The sequence below is a fragment of the Alexandromys fortis genome, unplaced genomic scaffold (assembly GCF_014885135.2).
Source record: "Alexandromys fortis isolate MF-2015 unplaced genomic scaffold, M_Fortis_MF-2015_v1.1 scaffold_28, whole genome shotgun sequence".
NCBI lineage: Eukaryota > Metazoa > Chordata > Mammalia > Rodentia > Cricetidae > Alexandromys > Alexandromys fortis.
In genome coordinates, this window is record NW_026067901.1 from 13,870,318 (window position 1) to 13,897,314 (window position 26,997).

The 26,997-nt window shown below is 53.9% G+C and overlaps 1 protein-coding gene across 2 annotated transcripts; it reads left to right on the forward strand.

Moving 5' to 3' along the window:
• The first annotated feature begins 4,592 nt into the window (after nt 1-4,592).
• Nucleotides 4,593-26,997, forward strand: Sult4a1 (sulfotransferase family 4A member 1). Of its 2 annotated transcripts, none has more exons than XM_050130654.1 (7): nt 4,593-4,761; nt 13,244-13,374; nt 14,785-14,865; nt 15,442-15,568; nt 18,922-19,016; nt 23,765-23,903; nt 26,517-26,997. In XM_050130654.1, exons 1-7 carry the CDS (start codon nt 4,593-4,595, stop codon nt 26,627-26,629), a joined length of 855 nt encoding a protein of 284 aa, XP_049986611.1. In that variant the 3' UTR covers nt 26,630-26,997. The 2 variants fall into 2 exon arrangements, with proteins under 2 accessions (XP_049986611.1, XP_049986617.1); XM_050130660.1 differs by lacking the exon at nt 26,517-26,997 and adding an exon at nt 25,275-25,375.

Below are 26,997 nucleotides of genomic sequence, written 5' to 3' on the forward strand. Positions count from 1 at the left end.
GCCAACCAAATGCGTGACCCCCCTTCCCCCCCCCCCGAATCCTGTCCTTGCCACATCCTGTGTGCTCATGTCTGCCTCTGGCTGTGGCTCATCCCCCAGGAGCTCTGAGCCCAGCTCGGGGAAATTGCTCCTTGTTCCCATGCCAGGCCTTGTGCTTCTTGTGCGGGCAGGTGGCTTCCTGGAGGGGGATGTGGGCTCTTCGCAGCCCTTCCTGGGACCTTTATTTCCAGGGCCTCTCTGGATGTCATCAGGCTACTGTGTGCCCAGGCCACTGCCCTCTTCCTGCCCATTTTGTCATGGAGAAAAGACAGAACAAGCTAAGACACATCTCAGTACTGGAGCTCCATGTGGGGGACACAGGGCACAGGTGTCCAGCGGAGGTGTGTTCCACTCTGTACAGGACTGGAACTGGTGCCCCAAGGCCCAGTTCATGGCAGTGACTGCTCTGCCCGCTCCCCGCCCCCGTCCCTGGTCTGCACTCCCCTGAAGAGTTGACCCCTGTAACAAGTGCAGATGGAAAATGCCTAGCTGGGGATCCATTTGGGGAGGGGTCTTGGTCATAGATGGGGACGGGACCTACTGCCACTGCAACCTGGTTCCTTGGGAGGGTTTCTGGGTACCACACATACCAAACCTCCTCTGGCCTCTCCTTGGGGGTCTCTGTTTCTTCTGTTCCTGAGGAATCTACACTATGCCCCTGACCAGACTGTAGGGAACACCCAGCCTGAGTGGAGATGGGTCTGTAGAGAAATGGAGGTTCCAACAAGAGAAGAGCTTAAGTAATAAATAGTAGACAGGAGAGACGATGTGTTACTCATTTATTAATTCATCCCTTGATTATCCATACATTGACCATCTATTCACCACGTATCATTCATTCATTCGTTTGGCTCTCAGATGGAACACAGATGGGAAATGATGCCACGAGCCCTCCCAAAGGTCCTCAGAAGAGAACATAGTGAGGGCGGATGTGAAACCCAAGTGGGGAGCCACAGGGACCAGGCTGTCAGGAGGCTGCTCCAAGAAGGCTGCTGTTGAGCTGAGACCTGACAAGAGTCCAGGACTTCTGCCAGGCCCTGGAGGGAGCAGCAGGTGCAGAGGCCCTGCAGAGAGAATGAAGCCCTTGTCACAGCACAGCCACCGCTGTGGGTGAGAGGCTGGAGGGCAATGCTGAGAGCCACAGGCTATATCATACCACCAAGGTGTTTGAAAATTTACTTTTACTAAGCATGTGTCTGTGTGAATAAATGTGCACCATTGTGTGCAGCTGCCCACAGGGGTCAGAAGCTGGCATCCGATCCCCAGAACTAGAATTATAAGTGGTTGTGAGACCCCTGATGTGGAGGCTGGGTCCTCTGCAGGAGCAGGAAGCCTTCTCTCTATCCCTAATGCCAAGGAACTTGGATTAGGGCAGGGATGAAGTAATGAATGAAAAGCCGGTGCAGGGTTTTGGGGTGCCGGCCTATAAGCAGAGACAGGGGGAATCTCAAGTTCCAGGGTATTGCGGGCTATACAATGAAACACATCTAAAAGAAAAAAACACCAAACTTCTTGAAACTTCAGAGGTGTGAGCCAGTGGTATAGACAGGGCTGAGAGGACCATGAGAGCAGATGGTGTGAACAAGAGGCTCCCCCCCTTCTGGCAGACCCAGGGTAGATCCAGTCTCACCCACTTGCTGTTTCTCATGTCTTCCAGGTGAGCCAGACACAAACTCAATCCTCACATCAGGGTGGGGCTGTCTCTTTTGGGGTTAGGCGGCTCCAGAAGGCCAGGCTCTGTCCCCTCTGAGCTGGGTTACTGCCCAGCTCCTACTCTCAGATGCCATTGTGAGGTCCCTTCACCCTCACCAACTAGGGCTCTGGGGCAGGGGATTTGACTCTCAGAACATCCCTGAGAGCATTCTCATCCCTGTCCTTTGTATCTCATCATGGACATAGCCTCCATGCCAAAAGTTGCTCAGCCTCCCCATGCCATGCCCTTCCATGTCAGCTCCTCACTCCATAGGGGACCCGCTGGGATGACAGAAATGCTGGGTGTGCTATCACACCCTGTTTATGTGGTGTTGGGAATGGAACTAGGCAAACATTCTAATGACCAGGCTGTGCGCGCGCGCGCGTGTGTTTCATGCATGAGTGTGTGCAGGTGCAGAGGTCACAGGAAGACTTGGGGTGTCTTCTATCACCCTTTTTCTTGTTGCCAAAGACAGAATCTCTCACTGAAGTGGAAACATCCTTTTGGCTGGACTGGTCAGTTAGCATGCTCTTGGGACCCATCTATCTTGACTCGCAAGGCTGGGATTACAGGCATGGGCAGCCATGCCAAGCATTTTTTTTATGTGGGTGTTGGGGATTCAAACTCATGTCTCAATGCTTGCACAGAGAACACTTTAGCCCCTGAGTCATCTCCCCAGCCCTTCTTTTTTCTTTTAAATGGATGTCATTGTGCTATGGGATCACACACAGAACACTGGTTCTCACAGTGAAAATCATCTCACAATAGTCACTGCTGCTGTTGGTCCCTGACAGTCTCATGTAGCCCAGGTTGGCCTTGAACTCACTGTGTAGCTGAAGATGACCCCAAACTCCTGACTCTCCTTTCCTCTAGCTCCCAAATGCTGGGGTGACGGAGTGTGACACCACGCCTAACTGATCAGATCATCCTGACTAACACCTTGAGGTTGTGTCTTGCATTGGGAAGTGTGTTTTCTTAGAGGTCCGCAGGGAAGTAAGTATGCATGGATGAGATAATGCACAAATACCCAGTGCGTGCATGCATGCACACATAACCTGATAAAACATGAGTTGATAATAGATATTATGTGATGAGATGTGACAAGTGCCTAAAAGTTATCTCATTCTTAGATTTTGCATATGTTTGGCGTTTCCAAACCTAAGAAAAAGTTATTTGTTTATTTAAATTACATGTATTTAAACCACACTAATTTAAATCACATTTCTACATTCAAGTAACAGTTACTCATTTAAATATTCACCAATTTATCTATTTATTTAGTGTGCATGTGCACGTGCTTGCATGCGTGCACGTGTGTGTGTGATTGTACCACAGCAACTATGTGGAGGTCAGAGGACATCTTGAAGGATCTGCTCTCTCCTTCCACAACCTGGGATATGGGGGTGAAACTCAGGTCGCAGGTTTGGTGGCGGGAGCCTTTACATCTTGCCAGCCCTTACCTAAGATTTTTAATAATACAGAGAAATAGGATAATATGCCTCAACAAAACAGAACGTTAGCGAAGCTGGGTTGCAGAGGGCCAAACGGAGAGGGCCAAGCATTGAGCGTTCAGCACCTCGGACAGCGACACGGCCCAGAGCCTCCATTAGTAGCGGGTCTTTATCTGTACTCTCTTCCTGCACCTCTAATAGTCACGAGTTTGTCACTCTGGGGCCCAGCCTTTGACTGCGGTCCCCTTGTGTCACCCTATTGCCTTCCACAATGCCCTTCTGTATGGGAAACAGGCAGGTCCTGACCCCCGTCTCTGCACCCAGGCTCTAGTCTCCTGTACTAGGCAATAGAAAGAGCCAACCTGCTCTGTCTGAACCCTTGTCTTGGGAAAGGCTCTCAGGTATCCTAGACTACCTTCAACGCACTACGTAGCGAGGCTGGCTTTGAACTTTTGATCCTCGTGTTTCCACCTTCCAGTTGCAGGGATCACAAGCGCATTGCGAGCCCAGTGTTTGTTTCCCTTTTCTCCAACGCTGGGAAACTGACCCCAGGGGTTCACACCAGCTAGGCAGGGTCTCTGTTCCTAAGGGGCTTCCCAGCCCCTTGGGTTCTTGTTAGCGGCTTCCCCCAGCTGTGGCTCCTGAAAATAGAATCCCCATTCTCCAGGAGGATACAGACGTACGAAAGTGGAGGGCGCCACCTGGAGGGTCGACGCTCATTGGGGGGGTTTCCTAAGGGCGCCATCTCTGCTGGAGGTCCCCTCTGCGTGGGGATGGGTCCTCTTTGCCTGGTGGTCCACTCTGGGGTTCCTTTCTGCCGGGACACAGCGGTCCTCTCTGCATGGGGGTGGGGGATCTCCTCTGCCTGGGGTGTCCTCTGTGGCGGGCGAATCACTCCCTGCCTGGAGATTTCTATGCTGGGGGTCTGGTCCTCTCGGCCTGGAGAGGCCCACTTTGGGGTTCCTATCTGCCGGGGGACGGGGTCCTCTGTGCCCGGAGGTCTCCTTTCTGAGGGCCTCTCTGCCGGGGTTCTCCCTGGGGTAGTCCTCTCCGGCACCCGATTCCAGGCTCTCCAAGGGCCGCCTTTGTCAGCCGCGTTCTGACGCGGGCTTTTCCGTCTCTGGCATCGGAAGCTTCTGGAGGTGAGGCTTCCCGCCTCCCGTGGCTCGCCCTGGGTTTGCGCAGACGCCCCGTTTCTGCTCCAGGGCGAGAAGCCCTGACCCTGCGCGCGGATGACTGACAGGCGGCTGCACGGACCCGGACGCACCTCTGCGGCAAGCGCGGGGCCTCGGCGCCCGACGTCACAGGGCGCGGCGTGCGTGGGTGCGGCCATGACGTCATGCCCGCGGAGCCCCGCGCCGGCGCCGTGACGTCACGCCCTGGAGCTGCGGGCCGGGCCGGGAGGCGGCATGGCGGAGAGCGAAGCGGAGACCCCGGGCACCCCGGGCGAGTTCGAGAGCAAGTACTTCGAGTTCCATGGCGTGCGGCTGCCGCCCTTCTGCCGCGGGAAGATGGAGGACATCGCCGATTTCCCGGTGCGGCCCAGCGACGTGTGGATCGTCACCTACCCCAAGTCTGGTAAGTCGGGAACCCTGCTCCGTTCCCGGCGCCCGTTGGGCTGTGTGACCTTGGGCAGGTCGCTCAACCTCTCTGTGCCCGAGTCCTGTCCGGCTTCCCTTGTGGTGCCGGCAGCGGAGGCAGCGGGCGCTCCTCCAGCGTGGGCTCTGTGGGGGATGGGACCGGCCTCTGCTGCCCCTGTATCCTTGTTTATGAGCTGCCTCTGTCACCAGGAGGGACCTGGCCACGCTGGTCCTCAGCAGCCGCGCAAGGCAGAGCTTCTAGGCAGAGGCTCAGAGAGGGGAGGAGGCTTGTCCAAGGTCACACAGCTGGGTTGGGATGGAGCCACCCAGCCATCCAGGCCTGGTGTAGAGGCAGCCAGGTGGTGCCTTTTCTGGGGTCTGTAGGGTGGCTCAGCGGACCTTCCGTTTGCAGTGCCTGGAGAGCGCCCTTGTGACCGCTGTCCTGCAGGTTCAGGGTAGTTGAGAAGGTGGCTGGCCATCACCCTGCTGTATCTGAGTAGGCGGTTACAGGAGGAAATGTAAGCAGTATGACACCCAGGGTGGAGTCCCAACCCTTCGGGCAGCTGCCCAGCTTCCTCCCAGAGAGTGATGGACACTCTCAGGGCAGGGGTAGGGGTGCAAAGGCCCTGGGGTCAAGTCCGGGTGCAGGCACTGACCCACCGCTAGGCAGAGAGCTTGCTAGGATGTCTCGGAGAAGGCCTGGCAGGAGAAGGCAGGTCCCACTGAGACTCGAACCACCCCGCAGCCCCCAGCTCTAGGTCTCTGCTGGGTCTCGGGTAGGATCTCCTTTCAGAGAACTCTCTGTAAGTCGCCATGCCGGGGGCTCCACAGCTGGTTTTGGGGCTGTACCTGGTATTGTCTCTTTGGGGCCAGCGCCTGGGATGAACCCTGTGGCTTTATGCTCTGTGTCTGCTCTGCCACTCGGCTGTGCCCCCAGAGGCTGGTGCTTAAGCAGGGCTCGTGGGTGTACAGTCCTGCCGCAAAGAATATGGATGTTTACACGGGTAAAGAAAGGTCCCTGGACTTAATTTGTGGGAGACTTGGTTCCCAGAGCCCCTAGTACCTGGGGGTGTGGCTGGGGTTGTGGAGTAGCTGCTCAGGCAAGGGGGACAGTGGCGTGAGTTATTGGAAGGCACTGAGGGAGTGGCCGGGCTGGAGGCCCAGCTGTGAACATTGGGAACTGGTGGCCTTAGAGAAACCCAGTTCTGGGGTCTGGTGGGTTCCGGGGAGCTTTCTGGACATTGCAGGGAGAAATGAGATGGGACACTCATGCGCGTGAGTGCATGTGTGCGTGTGTGTGTGTGTGTGTGTGTGTGTGTGTGTGTGATTTTGGGACAGGGTCTGTGTACCCAAAGCTGACTTGAATTTTCATTCTTTCTGCTTCAGCCTTCCCAGTGCCAGGATTGTTGGGGTGCACTATCCTTATCATCCCACAGGGTACCAGAGTTTTTTTTGTGTTGTTGTTGTTTGAGACAGGTATCAGGTAGCACAGGCTGCCCTTGCTATGTAGCTGAGGCTAGCCTTGAACTCTTGATCCTCCTGCATCAGCCTCTCACATACTGGGGTTCCAGGAGCCCTCCTCACCACCACTGTCTGGATGCTGGTTTTCCGGGCAGCAGACTCCCGTGTTGTGTGGAGCATGTACTGAGTACCGAGAAGCACGGGCCAGAGCTGGGATAAAAGCATCAACTCCTTCCCCAGTGGTGAGACCCCAGCGGGGGCTCAGGGATCCGGTTTGTGCCCTACCCACCACACCCTGCGGAGCTGCCTTCCTGAAACTGACAGTCCTGTGGCCTGATGGCTCTTGGTGTATCTATCCCTTTGCCGCCATCCACTCCCTGTCCCTCCCTCCTCAAGGCCACCATGTTAGAGCACAGATGAGCTAGGGAGAGCCAGGATCCAACACCAGGGCTCCAGGGCAGCAGGCCATCTCCGGCTCCTAAGCCTCTCCTGATACCTTTGAGTAGGGCAGGGTGGAGCGGGGCACAGCGCAGGTGGAGACAGTGGCTCTGGTGTGGCTGGTTCCAGGCTGCGGTGGGTGAGCCCCCTGGGCTCAAGCCTTTCTGGGTCCTCATCCACTCTCTCTTTACTCTTCTGTTTAGTCAGGTGATCAGCCCTGGGTCACTGTGGGGTCGGTGCCTTGGCACCAGCACTGCTGCTGTGGGTGCCAATGCCGTGCCCAGAGTGCTTTGTGAGTGATAGCATTGGGGTCACCCACCACACCTCCCAGAGAGAAGCCCCCGTTAGGGGTGATCCTGGCAGCCCCCCCCCCCCGCCTCCTGACACTTCCTGGCTCTAGTGACCTCCAGGGCTGGAAATCTGGTCCTGACACTGGGACACGGGGGGCCTGGAAAGTGACCCTCCTTTAATCAGTTAGGGGAGTGACCGCAGTTGGGAGAGGGTGGGAATCATAACGAGAGAAAAGCAGCCTCTGTGAGCTTCTGCCCAGCCTGGGGGGCCCTTGGAGAGACAAGGTGGACGTATCACAGGCCCCTTGCCTCTGGGAGAGAGGCAGGAGTCACTGGTAGCTCTTCTCTATGCTTGGGGGCTTTGTTATTGTCCTTTAACCTGTGCCTCCCTAGGGAAGAGCTGGCTCAGGGCTGAGGTCAGGCACCTCCCTGCATCAAGGGTCCCTCCACCTCAGCATCTGGAGCCCCCAGTGACTGAAGAACAGGATCTGCTAAGGAAGGCAGGTGGTGAGGACCTGGGTTCGATCTTAGTTAGGGGACCCATCCCTGTCTAAGCTGGACTGGGAACCAGCTCGTCTGTCTGCAGAGTGCCCAAGTTTGCTCCAAGTGGGCATAACCGAGCCATTCTCCTCCCATCTTCTCCCCAGCCTGGGGAGGCTACCACAGTGGTGGAGACGTAGAGAGCAGCCAGAAGTCTGTGTTGGCCACAGTGGGTCACGTGGTTCTGCAAGAGTGACAGCTGCACCCGGTGTCTTCCGTGCCTTTGTGTGGTCTCCGGTGCCCCCCCCTTTGTCCTTAGCTCTTCCTTCAGGGTCACCTTCCCGATGTTTCCTGGTGCGAGCTCTTTGAGGGGTGCATGCTGCACCCCACCGGTCCTGCACTCTACCAACAGCTGTAGGGCTGCATTTGCTACCTCCTGGACAGCAGGGTCTCCTCCACCTGAGTGAATACCCAACTCAGAGAGTTGCAGGCCCAGGAGATTGGCAGTGTGAGGAAACCGAATCCCCGAGGAGTGATTGATGTCTTTCCTTCACTTCTAGAGTCACTGGAGGACCAGACTGGGCATCCCTGTGTGCTTTCTCTTGTGATAAAATCACCCTGAGCAAAGTAACCTGGAGGAGGAAAGGGTTTATTTGGCTTGCAGTTCAGGTCCTAGTCTATCATTGAGGGAGGTCAGGACAGGAATCCAGCACAGGAGCTACAGGCAGGAACCGTGGAGGAATACCTCTTGCTGGCTCACTCTCATCCATGCTTTTTAGCTGGTTTTCTTAAACAGCCCAGGACCACCTGCCTAGGGATGGTGCTGCCCACAGTGGGCAGGGTGGGGCCCCATGTCAAGACCATCCTTCACAGATAGGACCACAGACCAGTGTGAGCTGGGCAATCCTTCAGTCGAGACCTCATCTGCCTATAGGCTATGTTAACAACTGAAGTAAATTAGGGACAGAGCTCCAGGTTTGGGGGGTTTCTGTAGTGTGGCAAGGTGGTGGGGTCCAGTGCGGCACAGCCACGTGGTGTTGTCTTAGAAGGAGCCAGTCGTACTTGGTGATTGGATCTGCTACTTCCTCTTGGTGCCTAGTGGGGTTCCAAGGATGCCACTGAAAGGATGCCCAGTGGGTTTGGGACCATCTTTCTGTCTCTCAGGCTGAGGGGAACCTGAGCTTCTGCATCATAGGTGGGGTACGTCCCGGAGTTGGCTGGTGCCATCTCACCTTGTTCCAGTCGCCAGCTGGGGGAAGAGAGGTCCTCAGCAGATAGCCGGGTGGGTGCTCCGTGGGGCAGATGGAACACAGTGCAGACAGAGCTCTCCTTGTTCTAGGAGTGATGGGCAGTAGACAGTCTAGAAGATCAGGCTTGATTGGGCAGGCGATGGTTGAAGATGAGGAGGGTAGTTCCCATTGCAGAGCCCTGGGAATCGTGAAATGGGCACCCCATGGGGTGTCTTTGGGGTTGCCGACTCCAAAAGACTGTGGTCGTGGAGATGCGGGTGCAGGCCTTGTTAGCCGTGGGGGTCAAGTGGAAGGTGTACTCTGAGAAGTGAGGTTGCTAACCTCACCTGTCCTTGACAGGATCCTACCCCCCTCCCCCAAAAGCCCCTTGCCAGAGGTTGGAGGTACACATCTTTGGGAACACAGACACCAAAGAACTGACCAGTGGGATAGTAGAGACCCATAGGGACTAGAGATGGCAGATCTTCGCTAGGGAAGTAGATAGGCTGGGCAGCTTGTGTTGTGTTTGCCTACTTGTCCTTGTCTCTGCTCTGTCTCTCTCTGTATGTGTATGTGTCTGTTTCTGTCTCTATCTCTCCTCCCCCCACATCTCACATGTACGCACACCTGGGCCCCACCCCTTAGCTGCTTTCACCTCCCACTCCCACCTGGAAGGGTCCCAGCTCGTATAGTGAGGTTTCCTATAGGATGGCAGAGACACACAAACCCTTAAGTGCAGGAAGAAGACGCTGAGAAGTGTCTTAGGTGTCCCCTCCCATGCCGTGATGGCTTTTGTCCTTAGAGAGTGAGGGCGAGGCCATCTCAGAAGAAGCAGCCTGGAGGAGAGATTGGCGGGAGTACCCTGGGCTCTGGGAAGTCCTGGGAGGGGACGCCTAAGAGCTGGGATAGTAACTGTTAGATTGCGGGGTTTAGCTGAGGAAGTGGCCGTGAAGGAGGAGAAAAGTTTAATAAAACAAAGACAGGTAGTAGGAAGATTAAGCGAGGTCCAGGGCCTCCCATACATCTTGATCTGGGACTTAGAGTGCCCTGTTGGCCACCACCGGGCGTTGATTTGCTGTTCAGCGTTGGCTGTGTCCCCTGTGGATGGCGAGCTGTGAACGATGGCGTTGGTCCACTAACACACAGAGCCCATGGAGAGTCTGGCCGTGTTCCCGAGTGACAGCTGTTTACCCTGCAGATTGTGTCTGTTGGGGTACAGCAGGCTGGTAGCTCAGGGGTTCCCTTGTCTAGGCAGCATGGGAGGCCCCATCTTCTTTTGTGTATTTCAGAGTGTCCCATCATCTCTGCTCTGCCCTTGCTGCTCTTGTTCCCAGGTACCTGTGGAGGTTTGGCTTCAGCCCCTGGTCCTGCTTTTTCCCAGTCCCTCTGCACTGGTGACACACTGGGAGACTGGCATCTGTATACCCTGTTCCTGAGGCCCCGTTGGTGACCAGTAGACTCACATGGGCTGTCATCCAGGCCGGCCCAGCCTATGAACCATGTGACATGAAGCTGCAACGTGTCCTCATGTGTGACCATCCCAGCTGGGGAATACCCACAGTCTACGTACTCACAATTGCTCAGCCACTGAGCAGCCTTGACCTGAGCAGGTCACTTCCTGTGTCTCCAAAGGGAGGTTTAGTTTTTCTTTTTTTAAAAATATAATAGCTTTACTTATTGCAGAAAATTTCATACGTGTATAAAATGTATTTTGGTCATACTCATCTGATTATCCTCTCCATATACCCCAGAGCTCCTCCATACCTTCTCTTTCCAGTCTCATGGCTTATAAAAACAACCACCACCACCACCACCACCCGCTGAATCTGCTGCCCGCGTGTGCATGCGTGGCTGGCAGGTGAATGGCTACTTTGGCTCTGACGCGTTGTGTTCCTAGCACAAATACATAGCAGAGGGAAGGGTGGGCTTGTGGATGGAGCTGTTTTGAAATACAGCGCAGGTCTGTTTAGGACATGGGCCTATGTGGGCTGAAGTCAGGAAGGGGTACATTAAAAATAGACCATAAAGATGGCCCAGGATGAGGCCAGTCTGGTTTACAAGAGCTAGTTCCAGGACAGGCTCCAAAGCTACAGAGAAACCCTGTCTCGGGAAAGAAAAAAAGATGGCCCAGGAGAGACTCATGTCAGGACCTTTCTGAGAAGCTAGCTGCTTACCAGGAGGTACCAGCGGGCTTGCCTCACCAGGGTCTATGGCCTTGGCACTTTCTGGCCTTCCAGCCTCATTTGTAAGTGTGTGTGTGTGTGTGTGTGTGTGAGAGAGAGAGAGAGAGAGAGAGAGAGAGAGAGAGAGAGAGATCTTCCTACTCCAGCTATGGCCTAGGACCCTCCCTGTGTGACCACTGTGCACTGTGTTACTGGACAACTGCTGTGTTATTGTGTTATTGTGCTGTGCTCTGGCCACTTCCTCCCAGGTGGACTTTTAATTTTCATTTATTTATTTATTTATTTATTTATTTATTTATTTATTTATTTGAGACAGGGTTTTTCTGTGTAGCTTTGGAGCCTGTCCTGGAACCCACTCTTTAGCCCAGGAGGTCTTGAATTCACAGAAATCCACCTGCCTCTACCGCCTGAGTGCTGGGGTTAAAAGCATACACCACCACCGCCCAGCCTCCCAGGTAGATTTGTTTTCTGCTACCTCCACCGCCCCTTGTCCATCCTACCTGCTCAGTGTGTGAACTGTGTCTAGATGGCAGGGCCTTGAAGGATGGATGGACTACTGAAACAAATTGATTTTCTGGCTAGAGCTCAGATCAGGTCACGGGTGGGTGGCTCCTGGGCTGTTGGCACAGCAGGACTAGCATGAAGGACAGAGCAGCTGATGACTGACTGGCCTTTGCTGAGGGGTGACATTCGAATAGACGTGTAAAGAAAGGAGGTCGGGAGAAAGGGCTCTTACAGAGGAGCCACCCCACCCCTGCTGGCCTGTGGAATGTATACATTATCCACAAGACGTGGCTTGCTGTGGATGGGGCTGCATAAGGCCACTTAGGAAAGGCCAGAGAGGAAGGACCAGCCACAGGGACCAAAGCCCTGTGAAGGGACAGTGTATTCAGCTGTGTTCCTCTCTTCCTTGAGTTCATGGGAGGTTGGCCTAGCTTTCTGGGTAGTACCTGGTCCCATGCCCTGGGAACTGGAGGGCACAGGGCCTAGGCAGGGGCTGGAGAACTGCAGACTTGTCTGCCTGCCTCCCTTGGCTCCCGGATGACTGTTGACTGGCTGGCCTTCCTGGCCCTGGGACCCCAGCTCAGACTGAGTGCCCAGCAGAGCCCAGGCAGCATGGTGCTCATGACTCACGCACAGCGATTGGAATGCAGTGGGGGCTGCCAGGCTCAGCGTGGTGGGAGTGCAGCGAGGGTACAGATGGCATCATGGTCTCTGAGTGATCCTGGGGCTTCTGAGAAGGCAGACTTTGCGGCTGGAAACACTGTATCTACGCCAGAGGCTGCATTTTTGAGGCGAGGGAAGGCTGAGGCGTGACTCTGCTGCCTGGGCCTTGCTGTGAACCATGGGAAGTTGTGAAAGTGACTGAGGTCAGAGACAGTGGGCCTGGGTCTGAGGAGAGGGTCGGCCCCCAAATCCAGCAGGGGACCTATCTGTGTCATGCTGCTCTGGGGAGATGGGGGTTTAATCACAGGTCCTTAGTCCTGTGGGCCACTGTCCTCTGGTGGGTTCCTGTCTGCATTGCAAGGCCCATGGTGTGGGCTCAGGTCTGTCCTTGGCCTTGGCCGACTCCTGCTGTCTTAGGGAGCAGTTGGCATAGAGCAGGCTGCCGTAGGCTGAGGTGGTTTCTGTTTCCGCTTGACTCCAGCTTCCACATGCCTCCCAAGAGGTGCAGTGAGAGATGGGAGACGCTGGTCCACCTCTGTGGCTCTGAGTGAGTGACTATTTCATGTGGTCCCTGGTCTCGCTTCTTGCAGCTCATTTTGCAAAGGATTAGCCAGAGTCTCACCGTGGTGCTGCTGATCCTGGGTCCTCCATGTTGGGTATCACGTGTTCATTTTTCCTTGCCACTGTGTCCCCTTGTGTGATCACCAGTGTGTTGTCAGGGCTTGTGCGTTTCATGAGTGACAAAGCCAGGAATGATCTGGAATGCACCTATTGGCTGGTTTCCCTCAATGTGTTCCAGGAGCATGGATGGCGTGTGTGCTTAGTTTAGTAGTCACTGGGCAGATGAAGGAATCAGTTGTGGGGGCTGAGGCCACACCCTCCCCTCTGAGCTTGGTCACTCATGAATCCAATGGAAAGTTCAGCTCCCGGAAGCCTCCGTTGAGAGCAGTCCCCACCATGGCCTGTGAGTGCAGGAACATCTGCTTGCTTTCCCAGCTGTCCTGCCCCCATGAATGCCGAGGAAAGCTGCAGGCTGCAGGCTGCAGGCTGGGCACCGGCAGCTGTGGTGGGCTGAAGCCTTACACTCAGTCTGGGGCTCTCTCTGGGTCCCTCTGCAGGGTTGCTCAGTGCTCATTGAGCCCTGTGCCTGCTTCTCAGGCAGCAGGAGATTCATTGACGGTAAGGCTGGCCCGGTGGCTTCCCTGAGCCCCCTTTTCTACCTCTCTGCCCAGGTACAAGCTTGCTGCAGGAGGTGGTCTACCTGGTGAGCCAGGGCGCCGACCCTGACGAGATTGGCCTGATGAACATTGATGAACAGTTGCCAGTGCTGGAGTACCCACAGCCGGGGCTGGACATCATCAAGGTACCCGTGGGACCCCTTGCTCCACAGTTACACCCGCCCAGTGACAGTGGCTTCTCGGGGGACTCATGGGTGCTCATGGCAACAACAGCTGAGGGCCTCCAGGAAGTTCTAGCTAGCCAAGAGGGAGAAATTGATGGGTCTGAGTCCTTAACTCAACCTGAGTCCTTAAGGACCCTGGGACAGTCAGGTACAAGTGACTGATGTCAGTGTCAGGGAGTCTGGGAGGTGGGGAGGAAATAACTGCACGTGATTGATTGGTCATTGGCTGAGGGACGACCAGTAGGGAAGAAGGCCTCAGCTCCCTCATCTGTCAAGGGAGCTGGGGTGGATGTGTTTGAATAAAATCCATGGTATCAGAAATGAAACTAGCTAGGTGTGGTGGCTTCTCCCTACTGCCCCAGAACTGGGCTGGCTGAGACAGGAGGAGCACATGAGTTTGAGGCCAACCTGGGCTGAATGATGAGATCGAGCCTGTGTCAACAGTAAGAGGTCCTGTGTATTCTGCCCCGTAGAGGTATCTGGACCTTTCTTTTCATTCCATTCACTGCTGGCCCTGTAGTTCAGGCCTTGCAACCCTTGCCTCTGCCTGCTTGTCTGTTTGATGAGCCCTCGGAGTCTGTCCCCTAGAGGCTTGTCCACATATCACGGCAGCAGATTTCCTCCCGCTCTTGGTTGGAACTGGGCCTGGCACCCGCAGATTGCCCTCCTGTCTGCAGTCTGTGCCGGGTCACAGTGGCTCCGCCACGGGAAACACTGGGAGTGTGCAGTGTCTCTGCTCTAAGAGCCCCCACACGCTGCCCCTTGTGCGGTAGTGAGCTGACAGTTCCCACCTCCGGACAGGAAGTTGTGATGGTTGCAGAGCTGGGGTGGTGGGTTAGGAGGCAGCAGACATCTGAGGAGTTTTCAGAAGGAAGAGAGGAGCGGAGGGCTAAATGGACACCAAGACTCATGGTCCAAGGGGAAGCTGACAGGATGAGGGCCTCTGAGCAGAGGGCTGAGGGAAAGCCACTGTCTGTGATCCTCAAGGCTGCTGAGGTCAGAGTGGAGGGTAGCTGGGACACCCCCATGTTCTTACAGGCACTATTTTATGCCTGTGTTTTGTGCTTCTCCCGCCCCGCAGACCCTCCTTCATTCTCAGCCACTCAAGCCAAATCCCTATGTCTGTAATGAGTCGCCCCCAAGGCTGGGGACTGGGATTCTCATTACAGCTCTTTGGGATCCAGCCGCCTGTGAGTCATGTCTAGATGGCTCAAGTGGATAGCTGGTTAGAGCATGTACTGAGCCCTGCTTGGTCAGGATCCTCCCAGAGCAGTTGGAAAGGCCCTGGGAGGGAAGGAGTGTGTGTGTGCATGCATGTGCACACATGTTCACACATGTATGTGAATATGACAGCCGTATCTCTCTCTGTAGGAACTGACATCTCCCCGCCTCATCAAGAGTCACCTCCCCTACCGCTTCCTGCCCTCTGACCTCCACAATGGGGACTCCAAGGTAACCTATCTACATTTCTCATCCTCCACTTCCTCATTAAGAATCCTAGGCTTAGCCGGGTGGGGGTGGCACATGCCTTTAATCCCAGCATTTGGGAGGTAGAGTCAGGTGGATCGATGTGAGTTTGAGGCCAGCCTGGGCTACAGATCGAGTCCCAGAACAGGCACCAAACCTACATAGAAAAACCCTGCCTTGAAACATCCCCCAAAGAAAAAGAATCCCAGGCTTCTAAAACCATGGCAGGTGCCTCTACCCCTGACCCAGGGTCCGTCTTGGATCATGTCTATAGTGTTTTCTCCATGCGTACCAGGGTGTGAGGGGTGTTCTCTTACATTGGAGGATGGTGCTTCATGTTCTTGTCTCTGTCCTCATTCATAAGGTTCCAGACCACCAGCCCTCACCAGGGCATCTGTCTCCTACTGATTACAGTAGTGCCCAGGTAAAGTAGTACAGTAAGATAGTCATATGTTTATCCGGCATGCTCGGCCCATGGACCAGAGCATATCCATGCTGGGAACGAGCAAGAGGAGCCCGGGCCAGAGGAGGGGGAGTGAGCCATTCTTCTGCTACCCACAGGTCATCTACATGGCTCGCAACCCCAAGGACCTGGTTGTGTCTTACTATCAATTCCACCGCTCGCTGAGGACCATGAGCTACCGAGGCACCTTCCAGGAGTTCTGCCGGCGGTTCATGAACGATAAATGTAAGTGCCAGCAGGGGTGAGCTCTGTCCTTACAAAAACCAGCCGACGCTGGGGGTTCCTGGAAGGTGTAACCTGAAACGGCACCTTGCCCGCACCTCTGGGAGCCCGCTGTGCAGATGGGGCTTGTGTTATTACCACATGGCAGAGGTGACGAGGCTATGGAGCTGTGGATCTTAGAGGTGGCCTGCAGCAGTACAGTCCTGTCCCCCACCACCCTGAGGCTTCTCTAGATACTCACCTGCCCTTCCTGCCTGGGTTCTTAACGAGGTGAGAATGAAAACTGTGAACTCAGAGGCCTGGATCTCGGATCTCGAATCTCCGGTGCTCTGAATGGTGAAAGCTGCTGTTGGGTGTGACTCATGGGGGGAGGGTTGGACTTCAGAGGCCAGGTAGTGACAGGGAACAGCACACTTAGGGAGCAGGGTGTGCTGGGCTGAATGCTATCCTGACCCAGGAGGAGCAGGACCTGGCTACCCCACCCACTGGTCTTCCAGGAAGTCAGGGACTATAGGAGGAAGCAGCCCCATCTCCCTTCACTGTCTTTCTTCACCCCGCAGACCACCTGTCTCCTTGGAGCCATTGTAGCCGTTTCTCTTTGGCTGTATTCCCACCTGCCCCTGTCACCTCTACATCTCTGAGTCTTGTGGCCGGCAAGGGACTGTGATGTGCACCCAGTCATAGGAAAGGGGCTTATGTCATGCTTTCATTAGTCCACTCTGAGACAGTCCTAGCCCTAGGCTCATCGGGGGTCCTGCAGGGAGGCTTTGAGGCAAGATGAGAATAGAATTTGTCAGAGTGAAGCCTCAAGTACAGCAGGCTCCAGGGGGCCTCCAGGAGCTCCCTACTCAGGCAGTGGTGTAGACAAGGTCCCGTAGAGTGGACTGGGCTGCATCAGGCACATTGGACTGCCTGTAGTTGGAAACCCACAGGAACCAGAGGCCCCCCAATGGTCTGTTTCCTCCTGTTAGATATCATTTCAGCTGTGCCCTGGGCTGGGTCACATGGGTGGTGAGAAATGGCAGCACCTGTTCCCCAGAGTCCCTGAGCCTGCTGCAGGCCCTGCCCAGCTTCTTTTCCTGTGCAGTATTGGGATGCCCTTTGCAGCCTTCTAGGTGTTTGAACAGCTCCCTTCTGGCTCACAGCATCGCATCGTATCTTCTAGTCCTGGCACCCATTCTTGTCTCACAGGTGTGTGGGAAAGGCTCCGTAGTGACAGCAAGAGTCTGCCACATTTAGCCTGGTGTATTCTCAGCGAGAGCTGTTAACGTCTGCCCTAACACGGGTTTCCCTGTTCACAGTACCAAGTCCCAGAGGTCAAGGCCATGCACTCTGGCCTGCATCCTTCTCGGAGTGTATGACGTTGGGTGCTCATGCCCCTTCCTCTACTCTTAGCCACTCAGTGACCACAATCTGGTAGCCTTTCCTCCTTGCCCAAGGTTCAAAGAAAGTGACATCTAAGAGAAGGATCATTCATTAAAAACAACCGTATTTCCTAGAAAGCATGGTGGCACAGGGATGTAATCCCAGCTGCCTGGGGACTAAGGCAGGAAGTGGGCAGTTTTAGGACCTGCCTGGGCTGCAGAGTGAATTCAAGGGTAGCCTATTCAACTTAGTGAGACCTTATCTCAAAAAGAAAGCTAGGAAGAAGGCTGGAGATTTAAGCATGCTTGCCTAGCATATCAGGCCCTGGGCTTAATGTCCCCAGTATTGGACAGAGCAGAGGGCAGAGCAGAGTAGCAGTCACTGTGAGGAAGGATTGGCATGTTGGTGGCCTGAGACTTCAGGGCTGAGGTTAAGGAATGCCCAGGTCAAGTGATATGCTGTGTGAAACCTCTGGACCACTGATGCAGTCTGGTGACGCTCTGTGGACAGTCTCCCTATGGCACAAACACATGGGGGACAGTCTGTGGACAAGGTCACTTGACAGATACTGTGTTGGCTGTGGACAGACACTGACCCATGCAGCGTGAAGAGTACTCCAGAGGCGACCTCTTACTACGCGGGGGCTGTGTTGAGCTATACTAGCCTGCAGGCCTTGGATCTGCAGGCTTCATGGTCTCAGCAGGGTGAAGTGCAGAGAGAAGCAAGGGGTCATGGCAGGGCCCCTTCTCTGGAGGCTTAACTACCATCCGCACACATGCGTCTCTTTCCTCTGTGACCCCAGGTGCAGAGGCAATGGGGGTGCTCTTGGCATCCCTAGTAGCAGTCAGCATGCCTTAACATTGTTCATGGTCCTTGCTGGCCTTCCTTGTACAGCATTTTGTGACCCAATGGGGTCCAGACCATTTGAAAGTCCTGTGTCTTCTCTGGGAGTGGGGAGAGGCCCCCCTTTTTTTTACTAGGTTGCTTGCCTTCCTCCTGCCCCAGGACTTCATCTGCCTGGATTCAGCTTCAGCTGAACACATGGATCCAGATTAATGTCCAGGCCCCATTGTGCCCTGCTCTGCCCCTGTCCTTTCCTGAGACTCAGCTCTGTGTATAGTGAGCAGATTTTCTAAGATGAGTTTGCAGAGGTCTTCCAGGTGCATTGGAGTGGGGTGTGTGCCTGTGCAGGTTCACTGTGCCCGAAGATGACTCCTTACCCAGGGAGTTTGTATAAGGAGCCTGGAGAGTGGAGCCCCATTGCTAACCCTGTGTCTCATATAGTTGGTCCCTTCCTGTTGCTTAACAGGTTAGAGCTGTTGTATAGTGTCTTGCAGAATCCTGCCCCAGAACCCCCATGGAAGTGTGTCACGAAGACCATCACAGGGCTGCACAGCTCAGCCAAAGAGATGGGTGCACATTGGAACTTGTCACAAGGAATATGATATTGGTTATAGACTAGACCGAGTCCTCTCATGCCTGCTAAGGGCCCAGTCTTGATCTGGTGCTCTGACCAGGCAGGGCCGTGCTGAGGCACTTGTTGGTTGCCTGTGTGACAATGTGGGGCTCCCATCTGTCTTTAGATCACAAGTTTCACTGGGAATGCCTAGAGTCAACCAGAAGTCATGGAGCAGGGCCTTGTTCTGGAGCTGTCTTTAAGCACTCCACACCGCAGTGTACCCTACCTATCTCTTTGTCCTGACTTCTCTGACGGTTGTTTTCACCCATTGGTGCTAGTGCGCACACCACATCCTCTGCCTTGTCAGGTCTTCAGGGCATCTATGCTCGGGCTGGGTAGGGCTGACATATGGTTGGCAGGAGCAGGAGGGGGGAGGGCCTTTGATGGTTTCTTCCTTCTAGGAGACCCTGCAGTTTCCTTCACAGCATCTGAGTAGGAGCAGGGCATTCCGTGGCTGGGAGCGGGAGAGGAGAGGGGGAAGATCACCTGCCCAGTTCCCTCTCCAACTGTGACCCTTTCCCTGTTTCCACAGTGGGCTATGGATCCTGGTTTGAGCATGTTCAGGAATTCTGGGAACATCGTATGGATGCAAATGTGCTTTTCCTCAAGTATGAAGACATGCACCGGGTGAGTAGCCAGAGAGATGCTGCCTAGCGAGCCGAGGGACACTGTCCATGGTGCTGGAGCTGTCCATGGTGCCAGGACCCGCTGGTGCTAGAACCCAAGCTAGCCTCTGACACCGCCCCTCACGGCCTCAGCAGCCCCTCTGCCTTCCAGTGGTGCTCAGGTGGAATTCTCTTATTTCTCCCACTGTCTCTTTTACACTGTGTGTCTGTGTCCCATGTTCCATTGGCTCCGTCCCTAAATCCTCACACTTCCCCAACCATTCGTGCCCAGGTCTGCCTGGCTTTCTGTCCATGTCTGCATCTCTCCCTTGTTACGGAGGCATAATCCCAGACTTGACCTCTGGCTCCCTTCTAAGCCTATCCATCAAGTCCTCATCTTAGCAACTGTGCCTACTGGTGCTAAAATGCATTACCACTTATCAAGCCACAGCCCATGCTGCTGTGGACAATCATCAGACCTCCGCAGTGCTCCCTAGTCTCTGGATACATTATCCCCCACCATCACCTTGTTATTGCTTGAACCTGCCCCTCCAGCTTGTGTTTCAGGCCTGTGCATTTGCTCTGCCCATCTAGAATGTTCTTCCGAGACCTACATAGGTTGCCCTCTCTCCACTTTCTCATCTGCTCAGAGGCCACCTTGTCATGGCTGTCCTGCCGTTCCTTTGGATGTGTGTTCATGTGTCAGGCCATTGCTTTCTGAGTTATAAAATAACCTGCAGGGTGGAGCCACCTACCCCCCTTCCACAAGAAGACCAGGAGTGCCACAAGGCACTGAAAGTCAAAAAAGCCTGTGCAGGCCCTTGCTGGAGCAGGGGAAGCTGCTGCTTCTCATTGCAGTCCCTAAAAATACACAGGCCTTGGGCTGCAGGGAGCCAGGCTCAAATGTCTTCTGGAGGTTCTGAACCAGGCAGACCGGGGACAAGCCACACTGCCTACTGTGTCTGGAGGAACGTGATGGTCAGTGGAGGGACTGGGACAGAGGTCAGACAGACTGGAGGTGGAGTTAGAGAAGGACACAGCCCTGTGTGGGCTTGAACATGACTTTGGATATCTGGTCAGGAACATGCTGAAGACTCTGAGTGGCTTATGAAGGGACCCTGGTGGTGATGGCTCCTGAACAGAGAAGAGCGGAGAAGAGGTTGTGGTGGTGTAGCGTCCACCGCCTCCTGGTACCCTGTCCTAGGTGTTCTTTCTGCAGTGACTCTAGGCTGGGCTTGTGCATTTAGGGCCTATGAATATCAGAAAACATGTTGCAGAGGAAGCATAGGGACGGCTTTGCCATAGAGTTTGTCCTCACAGAGGGTGCCCACCGCTTGGTGGGACCCAGCTGTCCTACTGAGAAAACTTAGGGAGCACAATGGGCACCAGGCAGATAACCTCACTGACTGCTGATGGCTGAGAATCTCAGGGTCGCGACCCCACACCCATGGGAAGATTCCAGGTAGCCTGGAGGCCCACGTGTGCAGAGAACCACAGATTGATGATCCACTTTCAGAGGATTCTGTCCATGGTCTGATTTGATTCTGACCCTGTAGTGGGGTAGGGGCATGCTGCAGGGGTTGATTACTTCACAGAGATCAGGAAGCCAAGAGGGGCCAGAGGCTGGAGGTTCCTCTCAAAGGCCCACCCCTGGTGACTATTTCTTCTAGTTAGGCCAGGCTTCCTGGTTTTTATTGCTTCCAAAAACAGTCCCGCAAGCTTGGGACCAAGCTCCAGCACCTGGGCCTGTGGGTGACATTTTAATCAAACACACAGCTATTGTCTGCCTTTTAAAAGTTGTTTTATTTTTATTGTTTATTCTGTATATGCATGTGGGTTTGAGCACATGAGTGTAGGTGTTTGTGGAGGCCAGAAGAGGGCACATTAGGTCCCCTGAAGCTGGAGTTAAAAGCAGTTGTGAGCTACCTGACGTGGGGACTGGGACTTGAACTGCAGTCCTCTGGAAGAGCAGTATGTGTGCTTACTGACTGAGCCATCTCTCCAGCCCCTGATTCCTACCTTTTAGGAACCTACCTTCCATCAGCATCATCCCAGGGACAAAGCTTATAACAGGTGCTCCCTGAGGGATGCACTCAACTGTATCCAGCCACTGAAGTCAGTTGCTTTAGTGCCTAATCAGCATTGTGGATTTTTCCAGAAACCTCACCTATAGTTAGGAATATCTTTGATGGAGATTAGGGGCCTGAGATTACTTCTGCCTGTTTGTTTATTTTTTTTCAAGCCAGGCTTTCTCCATGCAGCCCTGGCTGTCCAGAAACTCACTCTGTAGACCAGGCTGCCCTCAAACTCACAGAGATCTGCCTGCCTCTGCCTCCTAAGTGCTGGGATTATAGGTGTGCACTGCCACCACCCAGCTTTCATTTTACACTTTTTATTTTATGTGTCTGGGTGTTTTGATTGCATCTGTGTACCACATGTGTGCAGTACCCACAGTTGCCAAAAGAGTGCACCATATCCCCTGGGACTGGAGTTAGGCAGTTGTGAGCCATCCTATGAGTGCTAGGGATTGAACCCGGGTCCTCTGGAAGAGCAGCAAGCTCTTTTTAACTTCTGAGCCATCCCTCCATCCCCTAAGGTTACATTTTTAGGAATTCGTGTTCTCATGTTACTGTAGAAAACTAGCCATGAGTATCTGCATTTCCAGATTGTAGAATAGGTCTTGGTGTTGCAGGCAGAGCTGGGTACTCTCCACAGTTGAATTTTCCGTGTGTGTGTGTGTGTGTGTGTGTGTGTGTACTTGGGAGTATGTGTTTTATGTATGTGAGTGAGTCAAGGTTTGTGCATTGTACTATTGCACTGAGAATATAGAGGTAAGATGACAATCTCTGGTTCTCGCTTTTCACCTTTTGCTTGAGACAGGGTCTCTTGTTCTCTGTGGAGCATGCCAGGCTGGCTTGCCCATGAGCTTGCGGGGATTCTCCTGTCTGGTGCCCACCTCTCGGTAGGAGCACGGGCACTGCAGATACATGCTACTGCTGCATCCAGCTTTAATCAGGTTCTGGGATCTGAACTCGGGTCCTTACACTTGTGTAGCAAATACTCTCTTCTCTGGGCTACTTCTCCAGCCCCTCATCTCCCCCTTACTGCTTCACCTGCTTCACTGCTGCCAGTCCTGTCTTGGTGGCTCATGCCCAGGTACCCCAGGTAAGCCTCCCTTCATCCTCACAGTCACCCTGAGGGGTAATCTCTCACTAATGAGGTTCCTGATAATGACAGGTGGCTGGTGCGCACTCTGGTCCATGTTATGGGTGGAAAGTGCAGCTCAGAGGAGTGAGGTGTACACTTAAGTTGGCCTGGTAACCATTCAACAGCCTCCTTTAACATATGACCAGATGCAGAAGCCGTCCACCCTCCTAGGATGTGTGGATGCTGAGCCGCCTGCAGAGCATCTCCGCCATCTGTTTCATCTGTCTCATAGCCTGCAGCCCTTTCCTTGGATGATTTCTTTTGAGGGCCAGTTTTATTTCTTTCGTTCTTCTACCCATTTGAATGCCAGGGTTCATAGGAGTGGGTTCTTCATTCCTTTGTGCTTTTCCTGACCCCTGTTGTTCACTTAACCGCCAGTATCATTCCTGTGCACGGGACTTGGGGACTATGTGCCCTTGGGAGACGAAGAACACCAGGATCAAGCCTGCGAGGTGGGTGGGTGGGCGGGCGCTGCAGGAGTCCACGGAGGAGTGGACACTTCCTCCACAGCCTGTTAAAGTTAAAAACATTAATTAACCAGTGTGCACCCCAACCTTCCACAGCTTTAGGGACTGACCTAACTGGGGTGCTGGGGAATGGAGAAACCACAGACACACGTACAGAAAATCTGGGGTCAGGTGGGACATGCACTCATTGGGTTTATCGTATGCAGCTGGACAAGGAGGCAGGCTTAGTTAATGTTGGTAGTGGTCTCTGTAGGGATGCCGTCTCAGGACAGAAACATCCAGAAGGAGGGAGGAAGACTGTCCATATGTCAGCATCCACACATGGACCAGGAGAAGGCTTTGCTGTTCCCATTGGTCTGAGGCATTGGGGTTAACACACATTCAATCAGAACTTCTTCCACTTCCCATGCCTGTATCTAGCTGGGACCTCCCGAGGCTTCAGGTGCTGAGTTCCTTCTTGAGAGGAAACACCCTTCACCATTTTCCTAATGTTTGACCAACAGGCTTTTAGGGACTTGGGAGTGATGGTTCAGGGATCCCACTGGGAATAGGAGGTGCCTCAACATTTCCTAGGGAGAACATGGCTGCTGTAGGGGACAGTGGTGTGTCTGCTCCAGCTGTGTTCTGCCTTCAGCTGGCACTTTCGAGTCTATAAATGTGTCCAGTGAACAACTTAATAGGACTTACTTTCCTCAGGCCACCTTCCAGTAGGTGAGGTGGGGCACAGGACACTGGAGCACGTGTGTGTGTGTGTGTGTGTGTGTGTGTGTGTGTGTGTGTATTCCAGAAGCTAGGTGGCAATGGAATCTTGCCAGAGATGGATGTTCTTTGCAGTTGCTGTTTATAAACAAGCTGCAGCTCTCAAGACCTTTTCCTTGTATCCCCACACTTCCCTCCTCTTCCCAGAGCCATGGGTTCAAATCCATGACTTGCAGGTTTTGATGCTAGTGCCCCAGTCAGCATCACCTCCTGGCTGAGTACCCAACTGGTTGCCTGAGTGCGGAGGAAGGAAGCCACAAATGTGGTTTCCAGCTCAACCCTGTGCCCTGGATGCTGCCTCTGAGGGGCTGCTCTGCTGTCTGTCCTTGTCTTCTAGGACCTGGTGACCATGGTGGAGCAGCTGGCCAGATTCCTGGGTGTGTCCTGTGACAAGGCCCAGCTGGAATCCTTGACCGAGCATTGTCACCAGCTGGTGGACCAGTGTTGCAATGCGGAGGCCCTGCCTGTGGGCCGGGGTATGTGTCCCCTCCCTCCTCCCTGATCAGATATTCCCTGTCTGTCAGGGACTTTCTGGATGACTAATTTCTCTCTGGGCAGCAGCACTTGCTGGCCAGTGCCTGTTGAGGACATGGTGTTCCAGGAGTAGGGCAGGCCCTGTCCACTTGCACAGATGGTGCCATAGTTCAAGGGGGCAGCAGCTGTTGGGGCTGGTTTAGGCTCTGGGTAAGATGTGTTCATACAGAGCTCTTCCCCCTGGCTCAAGTAAAATACCCACAGAGCAGACCCAGGGCAGGGCTGTGGTGCCAGAGTGTTTTACAATACAGGCAGACCACTGACTTAGCAGCCTTCCTTCTGGTGGCTGTTACTCATGAGCTGGGGTGGACAAGAAGATGGATATCATGTGACGACATGACCTCTTCCCTCCCTGACCCAGAGGATGTTGGCCAAGTGTAGGAGGGGACTTCTGGGTTTCGAGTGGCAGAGAAGACAAATGACCCAGCCTCAGGGCAGCCAAGCATGGGTAGTCAGAGTCAGGGCTCTGTGGAGGTGGCCCAGATGGAGATGGGACACCTTAGGAGCAGGAGGCAGTTGGTGGGCAGGCAGACTTTAGAGATGATGTTGCACACCGGAGTCACCGGGTCACTGTTGAAATCCCAGAGCCCCTGAGTCAGTTTCCCAGCTCATCAGGGTGTGTGTTAGCTGCCACTCGGTGGGGGCAGCTCAGGCACTGACGTTCCAGGAAGTCTCAGGAGTGGTCATGTTCCATAAATCCTTTCCAGGTAAGTATGGCCTGAAGCCAGCCACCAGCAGTGTGATTTGGAAACTTTGAGGGGATCAGGAGCTATGAAGGAAGGTCTTAGGACTTGGGGGGAGGGTGCCCACGGTGGGGAGAGAATCCTGGCTCTGATTGCAGCCTGGCTGCCTCCAGCAATGTGTCTTCTTTCAACTGTGGAGCAGCTATGGCTTCTGGACCTTTCTCTACATCCCGACTGCTGGGGGCCAAAGGCAAGATGCTAAGGGTCAGGTGTATAGGGCCTTGCTAGAGAAGGCCTAACAACTGGTCCTCCAGAGAGCGGCTCACCGCACTGCATCCCTCATCCCGTCCCGTGTCTCCTGGCTGCATCATCTTTCCCAGGCACTTGTTATTTTGAGTTTATTTGCCATTCTTCAGTTTCGCTTTCATCAGATTTCGTTAACCCTGTCCGTGACCGCCTCCTCAGCCCCCTTTTGGTTTGCATGTGGTGAGTGTGTGGTTTGTGCAAAGTGCGCCAGCCAGGTCCCGTGTGCTCTGCTGAGTGCCCTCACACTCCTTCAGAGGCGTCTGCTCTGTCACCGTCGGCCTTGGTTTTGCTTTATTTCAGTTCTGTGGTTTTGTTTTCTTTTAGCACATTGCCTCTTTACTCAGAAGATCGCCTTGAGGTGGCGAGGATGCAGGGGCTCGGGGAGCCGGCTGCATTGCTTAGATTTGGTTCATGTCACAGCATAAATTGTCTTGATTCCAAATCCTAAACCAGGTGGGTGACTCCTCTGACAAGCTCTCAGCTGGGCAAAAAAAAAATAACCGTGGAAAACTATATTTATAGTGTGGTTGGTCTAGAAGCTTCTAATTTGGTCCCTTTGGTATCATTAGAGGGTGGCAAGAACATTTTATTTTACTTTTCCAACACAGACAGATGATGTCTCATTACCACAGAGAAAGCCCTGATGTGCCAGGAGTTTTAGCTCAGCCATGGCGTGGCTGTGGCTGCAGATCTGCAGTCCTGCTGGGACAAATGCTGAGGCTGTTATTGGAGATACCAAGAGTTCTGACTTCAGAACCGCCCCTCCTCCCAAATCCCACTTGTTTAAAAGCACAAAGCCAAGACACCCAGCCTCACCATTCCTGTGGATAGGAGGTTTAGATTACAAACTCCTAATCCCATCCTCCCCATGATGTTGGCCTGGTTCTGGGACAACAGCTGGGGCTGTGGGGACACTCCCTCTGGAGTTGTGGTACAGAATTTTTGTGTATGACACACTTTGTGTCCAGCCTGAAAAGTGAGCGTGTGCCACGGATGTTTCATTCATGTTAAGCCTTATCCAACTTGATTTGAGTTTAGGCTTCTAGAATTCTCCACCCTCGATGACTTCCTCCTGGCCCTTGGGATGCTTTTTTAAAATTTTTTATTTTTACCTTTTTCACATTCTCCAGAGGCAGCTATTGTGCCAACAGCCATTGATGCTGTGGACCCGTAAGTCAAGGACTCCTCAGAGAACTGCCCTCAGCCCACATTACTTCCTCTCTGGCAGGTTTTTGGTGGGAACACCTGCTGTGGTAGGTTCTGGAAACCGGAGCATGGGGTGAAGTCCCTCTTGGTCACAGGTGTGGTCCTGTGTGATGCTTGGTGCACAGTTACCAGAAGGCGGGAGTAGGAAAGCTTCCCTCCAGGCTTAGGGACATTGGTTCCAGTCAAGTCTCACCACAAACAACACTCATGTGGTCTAGCTCAGGTGGCCCATCCCACCCAGCAAGTCAAGTTTCAGAGGGGTCTAGGCCCAGATCTGGAAACTTCCGGATCCATTCCCAAGGCTTCCTTTTGTCCTGAAATTGGTGGGTACAGCCAGCTCTACTCTGGTCTGTGTTGCAGGAAGAGTCGGGCTGTGGAAAGACATCTTCACCGTCTCCATGAACGAGAAGTTTGATCTAGTGTATAAACAGAAGATGGGGAAGTGTGACCTCACGTTTGACTTTTATTTATAATACCAGAAACCGCGAACTTGCATGCTCACGGTCCCCAGACGCTCTACTAGCTAAAAGTCCTGTTTGCGTTCATTTATTCCTTGCTGGACACACTCTGGAAGCTGCGTGGAAACGTTTGGCAGGGGACGAGCCCAGTGGAGAGAGCGAGGAGTGTGATGCTGTCCACATCAGCCGCCTGGCCTGTAGCATTTGAGTCTCCACGTGGTGGCCGTGCCACATGCACAGGCAGCGAGAATGTCTGCCCTGCACCCCACGTTACTCACTGTATTTTATAGCGCTTTTCACTGGAAATCTAAATAAATATCCGTCAACCAAATGCAAGTCCATTTCCATGGGCGAGCAGGAGCAAGCTGTGCCAGGATGGTAGG